Raw genomic sequence first — 11,982 nt, 5'->3', positions numbered from 1 at the left:
ATGTACAAATACCCCCAGTGAATAACTAATAAAGCATGACCCTGTATTATCTTAATCATCATTGATTTATGCAACCTGTGTAGATTTAATTTTCAAACCCTAGTGTTTGATGCTTGTCCATTCACACAATTAAAATGTAAAATGATCACAGGTGACTTTTCATCTCAACAGGTGAATGTAAAAAAAAAAAAAAAAAGTCAACAGTTATTTGAGCTCCTGCTTTAACCTCTATTTTGTGTAGTTACAAAAATAGCCAGTGGAAAGTACTCCAAACTTTCTGGCTACTGACAATGCTGGTTATTCACAGGTGTGGCTTTTTTGTTGTTGTTGCTGTTTTATTAAAATGATTTTATCGTGACATTTTATACCTCATATTCTAAACGTCCGTCATTGAGATTGATTCAACAGAATGTGTACACTTTTATCAGATATGTGAGGAATTCATATAAAATGTTTGAATCATAATCTGGTAGTGTAACAGTAAAGCAGAACAGCTTACGTAATCATGACCTTGAGGAGCTGCTCGAGCAAAGCAGAACAGCCTATGTAATCTAAACATTTGGACAGCAACCATGAGAGAAGCATGGCAAGTGCGGTTGCAACAGATATTAAGAGGATGCTATTTGACTTCATATTTACTATGGACTGTCTTGTTTGGTGATAAATACTTTTTTAAACAGGAAGCAGCGATACTAACTGCGTAGGTAATGGTTTTAGTTTTTGGTTTTGTTTTTTTTTTTTTGCGACTAATGTAATTTGATCTTAATAATGTATATTTTTCTTGAGAATTATCTGTCGTGAGAAAGCCATGGCTGCCATCGTGTTTTCAAGTTAAGTTAGTGTTGCAACCGCACTTGCTATGCTCCTCTCATGGTTGCTGTCCCAAAGTCCGAATGAGTGACTAAAATAAATAAAGACAAGTAAACCGGGTGACACTTCTTTATTCAGCGATCGTTGGAGAACATTACATGCAAGCGCCGTGTGTGAAAATGCTCTGAACAACAAAGAGAGGTCTAAATGACAGTGAGTCTTTGCAGTTCTCGGGTCGTTGTGATTTGAATGATTGAATCTCATTAACCGCTTTGGAGTCTGCGGACACTACAGCGTGACTCCAGGAAACGGCTCTTTGGCAGTTCGATGTCATCCTGGGCTGATCTGTGGCTCTCCTTCACCGAGGCTCAGATCTGAAAGGGTGTGCTCTGTCAAACCATGATCTCTTATGGGACAGTGGAAACTGATTCGACGTGCAGTTTAACAGTTGTTGCAGGCCAAACGAAGTTATTTGCTGAATTTTGAACAAAACTCACAGAGAAGGAAGCTTGTGTTTGAGTCCAGAAATCCGGTGAAACTCGGTTAAATCAAGACTCCTCGCCAGACTTGCGGTTTTCCACCTGGGCGGTACCAACGCCGATAAATGGAGTGGCTGACCCTTGAATAAGAAAATCAGTGGCATGGAGGAAGACGGCTACTCAGAAGTGGAGGCAACACTCTATCTGCAGAACACTTCATTTCAACTTTTCCGCCATAACAACACGCGAACTCAGCGCACACTTCTCTTAACAGCCGTGGCGACCCTGCTCTTCATCTCAACAGCTGTGGCTTTGCTGGCTGGACTGGGAGGGCGAAGCTACGAGTCACCGGACAGCCAGGTAAAACACATCTGCTTTTTACAGCTTGGAGGAACAAATGGATCACAATTCAAAGTTAGTACAGCGCATAGTGGCATGTTCACTCTATGCAACTGCGCAACTTGTGGATAGCTCGCCCCAGGTGCTGCTGGGTGAAGTGTTTCAGTTTATAGCGCATGTCGAGGTTTATTTCCACTGCTGAGTTTGCTAACGTTAGCTAACAGTTGGATCCGTTTGTGAAAGAGTGTGTTCGCCATGTGTTAAAGCGAAGAAGGTGTCTACCTGGAGGCGTGTTGTTTGGGAACAAATCTGCGGCGTTTCATGGGGGAGGATGGGGGAAGCAGGGAAAACTTGTTTATCCAGCCACGGTGTCTTCTTAATTGTGTTAAGCACATTTTAGAATAGCGACTAGGGGTGTTGGCTCGTTGCTAATAAGATGTCTGCTAATGTTAAGAATTTGTGGCAGGTTTTCCTTCTGGTGCTGCCCTTGTGTTAGTCATCAGATCTATCAGCACCACACTCCCCCATGCTACCATCCCAGCATGTATTTCTATTTGCTTAATATCCCACAATATACTGCAGATCATTACCTCAGAAACGTTGTCTTTGCTGTTGACAAAGCTGATGACTGTTGAGACTCTACACTTTGGCGAAATGAGTGAAAGATACATTTTTTTGGCACTTATTTATTCCAAAGGCTATGACCTCACTACGGCGAGGAGGAAAAGAGATAATAGGTAGAATAAAGGATGTTGGCGACAATGTTTGTATTTGCATGAGATGCCGCAGAAGAAGCATTTCATTGGCAGTATCATTAATTTACATCTGTAGTGTTAAATAGTATTCATCCAAAAAAGATCCATCACTTCGTGCCACTGGGAATACTTCCAGCATGTTCATAACAATAATGAAACATAATGAAAGTGATTTACTGGCTAAGCATGTCACCAAATATCAGCCAAAAATGAACTTGTGGAGCATTCTAAAAAGACAGCTTGGGTGTCATTCTCAATTCAGCACCTGCCATCTGGAGGAGTTCATTCTGCACTAATGGAGCAAGATAGGTGTAACTTAATTCAGAGAAGAGTTGGTTCTGTTTGTTAAAATCAAGGAGGCCATACAAATTATTAGCTTTGTAGAATTTGTTGTAGGATGTAATCATTTTTGTAACCCCTCATTTGTGTAAAATGTATTGTAATTCTATTCAAGTTATAAAATGTAAAGAACACACCTTAATGTTTAGAAAATAATGCTTCATAAAACTGCATTGCAGTGAGTTGTTCTCACTCACTGAGAAATTGATTAAAGGGGATCAAATATTCAAATAGGGTGTACTCATTTATGCTGAGCACTGTAGCTCTCAGGCTATCACCATCAGGTTCTTGGTCTTCCATCACCAAGGTTCTTTGACGTGTCATGACCTCACATGCAATTATCTTTGACACTATTCTGTCTCAAACTCAACAGCAGCTCCTTCCTCTTCATGATTTCTGCTGTTATCTGCACTACCATCTGCAAAGCCTCACAGAAACTGGCATTTGTCTGTCTGCATCAGGTCTGATCAGAGTTTATGATAGACCTCAGTCAAGATGTAGAAACATCTCATGGATGATCCTGACAGTTAAAACCTGACTTTTAAATTTCAGGAATCATAATAAAGGGTCTTAACATTTTTCTTTTGCAATGTATTTTTGAAATTGTAGTTTCACTTCATAAAAGGAAATTAAGTGAAGACCAATGAGAGAAAACATGAATCATAATGTGATGTAAAAATGGTGCATGTCTGAATGCTTTGTTTTTTAGCCTGTTATCTTAAGTACCTTTTAAGAAATGTTGCTAAGGCTGTGTTTGTTTACTTTCAGCTCATGAATCAGCCCAGCAAAAATTCACAAGGTAAATGTCTTGTTCAGTCATGTCTTGATTCTGGTTAGCAAAGAGAAAAGCCTGTCTTAAATATTAATTTTTTAATCTCTCTCATAGGCAACGACGACAAACAGCAGCGACCTGCAGAGAATCCAAGCTCCTTGCTAACAGGTAAAACCTTTGAGCATTAAAAAACTTCACTGTTCTTTCCTAGAAAGACACAAATGTTTTGTTCCACAGGATAAAAATAGACTTGAAAATTGGTGCGTTTATATGCGTATATAACAATTACAACATGGAGTGTATACCGCCAGAAATTGAATTGAAAGCAACTGGACTTAGGTTTGTCAAAGACATTTCGCCTCTTACCCAAGGGGCTTCATCAGTTTGTAACACATCAGTCTGAGTAGTCCTCACCAGTCTGACAAAACAGTGGAGTTGGACCCAGGTAATTAACCTCTGTGGGGGTGTTCACAAAGCTCATGCGACTCCAACGACCACGACTGTTGTTCACCAGTGGGCTCACATGGCTCCTAACAATCAGTGGTGACAATCAGTGGTCAGCACTAATGAGCTATTGTTCACCAGGAGCTGTGTGGACACTCCCACAGAGGTTAAATACCTGGGTTCAACTCCATTGTTTGTCAGACTAGTGAGGTTTCGTCAGACCGATGTGTTCCAAACTGACGAAGCCTCTGGGATAAGGAGGCGAAACGTCATTGACAAACCTAAGTCCTAAGACCAGTTGCTTTCGATTCAGTTGTTGGCCGGATATGAATATGGCCTGGATAAATGAAAATGTATACGGACAACATGCAGTGTAATGATCCATAAATTGGTCTGTTGCAGAATATGTAAACAACATGCTCCAGTAAGAGTTTTGACTCATCTTTCATTTGATTTTCAGCAATGTACACTGTGATTCATCAAGAGATGGGGATTTGAGTTTGTCGCACACACCTAAGTCACACACTTCAGAGACTTCAGACTTGACATGGACTCGTACTGAAAAGACTTCAGTCTCCACTCGGACTCGTGTTTTGGGACTTGTGAACAATCATTATGTTTTCTTTTTTGGCGTATTAACATTGAGGAAACTTTGAAATGTTTGACGAGCTTAAAGTCACTACGTCCCTTTTGTCATGGTAATAAATCATATTCGGCATCGGGCGCGCCTCTCGCACTCGTACTTCAGATAACGGTAACTATGGCGACCGGCACACCTGCTGCTGCTTCTGTAATGTTACCGATACTGTATGCTCATAGATAAAGTAGTGATGATAATAATACAGTAAATGCTTTGAATTTCTTGGATATAGCTGTGCAGTATTCTTTAACAGACCAAATAGGAGCAGATGATAGAACGCTTATTACAACCAGAAGAAATGTGATATTATTATTTTTTTAGAGACTTGAGACTTGGACATGTGACCAAAGACTTGAGACTTGACCAATTCATGCCCCAGAAAGACTTGAGACTTGACTTGGACTTGCAAAACAAGCCTTGTGAACATCTCTGGATTCATGATTTTATTTATTTATTTATTTTTTGCTTTTCTCCATAAGGCCATGTCTTAAACAGAGACAGGGATAGACTGGACCTACAGGAGAAACCTTTTTATATGAACCCGTGTCACTCAGAGAGAAGTAAACAGAGGATTAATTAAATCTTATGATTTGTTGAACAATGCATGAGAGACAACAACTGGCTCATTAACCTGTATTATTATCCTGATAATTAAGTCCTGTTGCATTTTGTCTACTGCTTATTCTGTAATTGCTGTACTATTAGCTGTAGTCCTGATCCCATTCTGCTGCACGTCTGTTGTCTTTAGCATTACTGCTGTTAAATGATAGATTTCGATAAGCTGGAATTAGTTCTTTTTTTGTGTCTCTCGTTTAAGTATTTTTTTCTTACCCCTTTAATGTTCCCAGTACAACTGCCATTGTATGATACATCGTTGAAATAACTAACACCTACGATAGTTCAACAGTAAACTGTCGTATCTTGCTCTTCTATACCATCTATACCTATGCCATCTATACATTTTCCAGATGTGTTTATTCTGATTGTTAATGAATCTATTATTTTGACTATTCAGATTGTAGTCATACAGCAACAATAGTGATATAACAATATTGTTAACCACAATGATAATATATAACAATTGCCTGAAGGAAACTAGAGAAGCTGTGAAGCACTACAGTGAGCATTGTGAGATATACTTGTTTTCAAACTCTATACACTATAAGCACTTGGAAACAGGAAGTTTGACTCTGACCTTATTAAATACATTTTTTATTAAGGGTTAGGAAACTCTGCAACAGTGAAGTTCAGAGGGGATGTGATGGTCTGCTCAAGGGCTTCTCTCACGCCAACCGTGAAAGGAAAAACAAAGCAAAATATGTCCATAAAGTTTTTAAAAATTGAGAAAAAATTTTACATTTTTAGTAGATTTTAATAGTTCATCCAACAGACTACAGATAGGAGCAACAGAATGGCTTTGGGCTTGGCAGCAGGCTACACTTAGAACATTCATAACCTTGTTTTTTTTTTTTTTTCTGCTCTCCTCCTCAGCTCCAAACGGCAATAACACTGCTGGGAAATACCTTCATTGGGAAAGTGAAGAAGGAAATGCACACTGTCGTGGAGGTTTTATCTACTCCCAAGGAGAGCTTGTGGTGCCGAGGGAAGGCTTCTACAGAGTCTTCCTCCAGATCACCTATAACCATGGAGGCAAGGAGTGCGTGGATGACGAGCTGAATCTCTTAATCTCTGTGGGTTATAAGGCAAACAGTTACCCTGGCAGTATAACTCTGCTGGAAGCAGTTGACACAGTAAGTTGTGAACTGAAGACGTGGACTAAAACCCTGTATACTGCTGGCTCATTTTTCCTTGAGACTAATAGCACATTGCACGTGACATCAACATATACTGAACTCATTGTTCAGAGAGAATCCCAAGTTTTCTTTGGTGCCGAACTGTCTCAATAATCAGAATCCAACCCATGATAACTGAAGGGGGAATTCAGCATGGGTTTAAGATGTCACAGGTATCTGATATACTGCAGGCTCATTTAATCTCACTCAAGTGTTTATAACACATTTTGTAAAAATCTTGGAACTGAATCTTCTTAGAAAAAGTCTTTGTTACTCAAAAAAATTGAACTGTCCAATACTTGAGGATCAGTTCTGTTTTCTTTTTTTGTCAAAATACTATAATTCTGCAACTGAATGTGATTTTGAAAGTGGCTATAGATGTAGCAGTCTTTTTATTCCCTGTTGCCAATTCCCACTGTCACATTAATTCTGCTAAGACCAATGTCTTGTTTGTGTCTTCCACCTTACTTGAGTTTCCCCCACCTCTAAAGACTAATGCCTTGACTTTTTAGGAGGGAATCTAGGGGAAAAATAACTCAAAATGCAGTGATGAAACCATTGTTGCCCTGTGTCCAATGATGACATCCATGTAATTGCACATACCCTTAGTGTTAGCAGCTGCAAATTTGATTCTGTTGAGTGCAAAATTTGGTGGTTTTGTGTGTTTGTAACCAGTTCCCATTTTAAGTATCTGCCAGTGTACATGTGTAATAACCACCTTGTTAACACAAAGAAAACAAACTTCTGAGATGAAAAACTATCTACTTGGTAAGGGGATAGCTCTTGTAAGAAACAGAGAAAATTAAATAAGACTTTAAACTGTAAAACTGTTCAAACACAGTTAACGTGAATCCAAAGGCTTAATGGCAAAAGTGCATTAATATTTACAGAGCAGAGGGATATGGACAGATGGGTCATTGACCAGATGTGATGATAAATATTTGGATGAATGTGGGAAAGCAGATGTGAGGGAGAAGCTCAAAGTTGGATAGATTTTTGCCAGCATATTGGCAATATTGCCAATATGCAATACAGTATATGTCAGTGATTCTTGAGAGCTGGGACAAAACATGTCTGTGACATAAATCACAGTTTATTAACTTAAAATGTGCATAATATATTTTAAAAAAATGTAAACAAAATCATAAACAGGACAAGGGTAGTACCACAAAGTGTGTTTTGATGGTTTTGTTTTTATTCTAAATGATATAATATGTGACCAGCGCCTACAGAAACCCATGTCCGGGAGCAGGTCTCATTACACTCCAATAATTTAATAAGTGTTAAAAGTAATATAAAATTGAACTTTTAAAATAAGTAGTATTTATGTCACAAACATTAAAAAAATAAAAACTTTGAAATGTTTTTAATGCACTTTCTGTTCAATTGAAACTGTGTCCGGAGTTTTTGTCAACACCATCAGACTTTTTTAAATTGGGGACAAAATCGGAAATAATTTAGGGCAGCTATAACTCAAAGGTCCCCTTTCCTTCCTCTTTGGTCTCCCTGGTGACATGAGAACATTTTAGCTCTGTTAAGTTCATAATAATACTTTGTATTCTATTTTCTATTCTATTTACTAATATGCACACTTCACAACCATAGTATATCAACTCCAAAATGACTAAAAGGCAACATTTGAATTTTCTGTAATCTAGCATTTATTTATATCGATTGGCTGGACCATGACCAAATGATGAACAAGATGGCTCCTGTGAGAATGCTGTGTGATAGGAGAAATGTGCTTTTTTGTCAACACCATCAGAATTTGTGTCTGATGGTGGTGATGAATGCCCTTTTAGTGTTTATTTTTAGCATTTTAATATTGTTTATACAAATAATATCACTTCCTATGCATTTTTATTGCTATTGCAGTTTCATGTGTCTAATTAAAACTAGTTATGACATACAGTGCTTGAATATTTTCAAAAATCTGCCGCTCAGCCTGATATGTAATGAAGTGTTGCATGCTTATCCATAATAAAGGCCTGATTGCAGAATGGTATGCATTTCAGGTTAGAATGGCTAGACAGAAGTTGTCTGTTGAGGAAGGAAATGGAGAAGGAACAGAGGATATTGAAAGAAACAGAGAAAAAATTAATAGCCAGTTGACGGAGGAGTTCCTGTCAAAGGAAAGGGAGAGATTGAGAAACAGGGTGAATGAGGGGACAATTAAAAAGATTAACAATTTGGAAGGGAGAGAAAAGAGGCGAAAGACAAAGTATTGGAAACAGGCACAGAAAGAATCAAACGAAGGAAAGAAAAGCAGAGGATGGCCAGAAAGAATTACATACTCTGCCTCAGCTGCTTGCTGGTTTGAGGAAGAGAGCTAAAACTAGAAAAAGATAATTCAGAGAGACTAAAGCATTGAAAGACAAACTTGATAAGTGGCAAAAAAAAAAAAAAGTTGACAAGCTGAGAAAATGACTTAAACGCAGAGAGCATTCTCAGGAAGGTACCACTCATAAGACTGCACAAGACTAGCCTCAGACACAGACTGAAAAGATGCTTGAAGGAAGCGGACTTCTTCAATGTTAAGGTACATATGGATGAAACCCTGACAGAATTGTTGAGACTCAGTATAATTGTGATTATACTCTTTTTTGTAAAAAATAAATAGAAAATTGGATTTCTGGAACACTGACTAACAAAGAGCTGGTTACAGTACATGTCTGACTTTTCTTCTGCACATGTGATGCATGAAAAATGCTGAATTAGTGTGTTGAATTTGGCTTTTTTTCTTTTTTTCATTTAAATAAAACATATATGTGGATAAAGCTTATTGCTGGAATTGCTGTTGTATATATTTATATATACAGTGCCAGCCAAAATTTGGTGCTGTTTTCTTGCATATAAAACACAGAAGTGTAATAAAAACACACACACACAAACATATGTATATTGGGCTCAATAAAAGTTCTGAATTAAATGTTAAAGGTCTACATAGTATAAAGATAGAAGTCTAATAAGAAAAAGAGTAGTAACATTATTCTAAGAATTAATTAATATATTTAATAATAAGGTTATTATTCATATAAAAATATTATTTATATTTTAAAAACTGCAGCAAGTGTTGTGCAGGATAATGGATATGGGTATTCTTTCATCTTCTACCGCTTATCGGTTTCTGGGTCAGGGGGGTGCCGGAGCCAATTTCAGGTCACACTGGGTGAGGGCAAAGTCCATCACAGGGCCAAAACACAGACAGACAGAGGCAAACAACCATTCACACTCACACTCAGACCTACAGGAAATTTAGAGTCACAAGTTAACCTAAATATGCATGCATAGACTGTGGTAGGATATCAGATTACCTGGAGGAAACCCACACAAGCATGGGGAGAAAATTTAAACTGCACAGAAAGGCCCCAGGCCTGGGAACAAAACTTGCGATCTTGTTGTGTGGCAAGAGCACTAACCACTATGCTGCCCTGCTGCCTGGGGATGGGTAATAAATCGCTCACTCCCCTGCAATGGTGCAGTCTAAGGAATAAATGCTGTTTCAGATTAACTTGTGGCTCTGCACCATCTATTTAACCACAGCTGTGGTTTCTGATGGGAGAAAAAACTAATGAAGTCTGTGAGAGCAGGGGTGTCTATATCTTTTAGAATCTGTATGAAATACCTAAACATGTCTGACTAGCTGTCACTATGTAGTTCAGTTGACTTTAACAATGTGGGAGATATTGTTTTGATGCCTTAATATTTTGGTTCTCACAGTAGAGCCTCTGCTTCTTCTATGTTTGTCTGTAATCAGTTTAACAGTTATAAGCAAAGATGTACTTTTGGGTACCTTACAAGCTTGAATTCTCTCACCCACTGGTGAAAAGCAAATAGAAGCACACATAAAATACGAGGAGGTTTCCAATTAAGCCTGATCCTTTAAATGAAAGTCCTTAATCCTAAAATTACAATGTAATTTGTAATGGAAATTGTTATTGCCCAAAAATAAAACGAGTGGTAGAAGGAACAACTTTACGTGAGACAAGACCAGAAACATCAACAAAAGAAAAAGCTAATTAACCCTTTCCAAAAATCATGGAAGCAAAAGCCATGGACTAAACCTGGCTCCCTCTGAAGAAAGTGTTTAAAAAATATATCAGCTCACCCCTACAGCTTCAGAGCTATTTACAATAAAGTACGTCAATGTTTTTATATTCATCAGAACAGCAATTCATTATACTCAGAGCATGACACCAAGCCAATGCTAACAGAACAGACAGAAATTAACTGCTAAACCAGCAACCACCACTACCCAGCCTGACCAAGACATCTAACACACTGGTTGAGCTAACCCATGTAAGCTTCAAACCCAGAACTTTCTCGCTGTGATGCCACAGTGCTAACCACCTAGAAAAGAGCAGCAATTCATAAAAATGGCTCACGAGGGAACAAATTAACACAATAGTTGCACTGTATTTTTCAGTAATATTACCCTAAACTGACAATTCCTTGCACAATGCTTGAGATACACTACCAAACCGGAATCTCATCAGACTAACAATGTTGCGCTTTTTGCTTTATACTTGTCCCCAGGTTTTTAGATGTGTTGTAGCCAATGATGAAGACATGGGAAATGACTTCACCATCAATACAAAGGCTATCTCCACATTGATTGCACTGAGTGGGAATGGCGCAGCTAAGTTTCCCCTGGATTTCAGGGTACATCTTATTATGTTTTTAGTGTATGAAAATATATTTATATTTGTAAGTATTGTATAAAATTCTGTTTACAGTTTTCTTTGCTATTGCTATTAAAGCCAACAGCTTTGATTTTGAAACTCAGAACACTGTTGATCTGGCTTTGTTAGTGAGAAACTTCCTTTGTGTGGTTTTGGAAATCATGTGGGTACTTGGTTATTCATGCTGCAGAGAGTTCCCAACCACAAAAGATTCTCACTTTTTCCTTTTTTATGATGAACAAGCCAGTTTGCTTTTTTAAAAGCATTTCTGGGATATATATTTGTTTCTCAACAGCAAAAAGGTAATAATCCAGCAAATTATTTCACCAAGAGGGAATTAAAAAAACAAAGTACTGGTCTCAAAATGTAACCCTGTTGCAATGATACATAAACATTTGAGTTTAGATAGGAAGTGATGATAAAGGATGTCTCAGATAGACCAACCCTTTGTTGCAGTGTTGCAATCAGCTGATGAGTGTAATTAACTGTGCTAAAACCTGTATGTCATTTGTCACTCTTTGAAGTGCAGTCTCAGAGTGTGGCGACACCAGCCACCCACTTCTTCTTTTTTTTGAATCGTTTTAAAAACTATCCAACAATAATCCAAAAAAAAAAAAATGTATATATATATATATATATATATATATATATATCAAAATGACTAACAGAAAGAATTCCCTGAGGGTTGTGAATATGAGTGTGTTCACAGTGATGAAGGAACATATCACGCATAGATTCACGCATGATTGCCAATCATTCCTTAATATACAGAATCGTCCTGTATTTGGAAAGATGCATTCCTTATTGAACTGATAAGGGATGCACTTTGTTTTGTATTTTAAAAATCCATGTTGGACTTTTATTACAATGAAATTGTGGCTCTCACCACCACTGCCTGTCTGGAATGAGCTTCTTATTGACCAGTGAAA

At 37.9% G+C, this 11,982-nt stretch overlaps 1 protein-coding gene across 3 annotated transcripts; it reads left to right on the top strand.

Moving 5' to 3' along the window:
- Positions 1-574: 574 nt before the first annotated feature.
- LOC115049280 (lymphotoxin-alpha-like) lies at positions 575-8,808 on the top strand. Of its 3 annotated transcripts, XM_029511359.1 has the most exons (5): positions 575-1,649; positions 3,491-3,521; positions 3,609-3,662; positions 4,399-4,469; positions 4,503-5,105. In XM_029511359.1, the coding sequence occupies exons 1-4, from the start codon at positions 1,452-1,454 to the stop codon at positions 4,434-4,436; spliced, it is 321 nt and encodes a 106-aa protein (XP_029367219.1). In that variant the 5' UTR covers positions 575-1,451; the 3' UTR covers positions 4,437-4,469; positions 4,503-5,105. The 3 variants fall into 3 exon arrangements, with proteins under 3 accessions (XP_029367219.1, XP_029367218.1, XP_029367217.1); XM_029511358.1 differs by having other exon boundaries at positions 576-1,649; positions 4,399-5,105; XM_029511357.1 differs by lacking the exons at positions 4,399-4,469; positions 4,503-5,105 and adding an exon at positions 6,070-8,808 and having other exon boundaries at positions 587-1,649.
- Positions 8,809-11,982: the final 3,174 nt, after the last annotated feature.

Source organism: Echeneis naucrates, chromosome 9, assembly GCF_900963305.1.
Source record: "Echeneis naucrates chromosome 9, fEcheNa1.1, whole genome shotgun sequence".
NCBI classification, from domain to species: Eukaryota; Metazoa; Chordata; class Actinopteri; order Carangiformes; family Echeneidae; genus Echeneis; species Echeneis naucrates.
The sequence above is the reverse complement of the archived record's forward strand: the minus strand, read 5'-3'. Positions and strand labels throughout refer to the sequence as shown.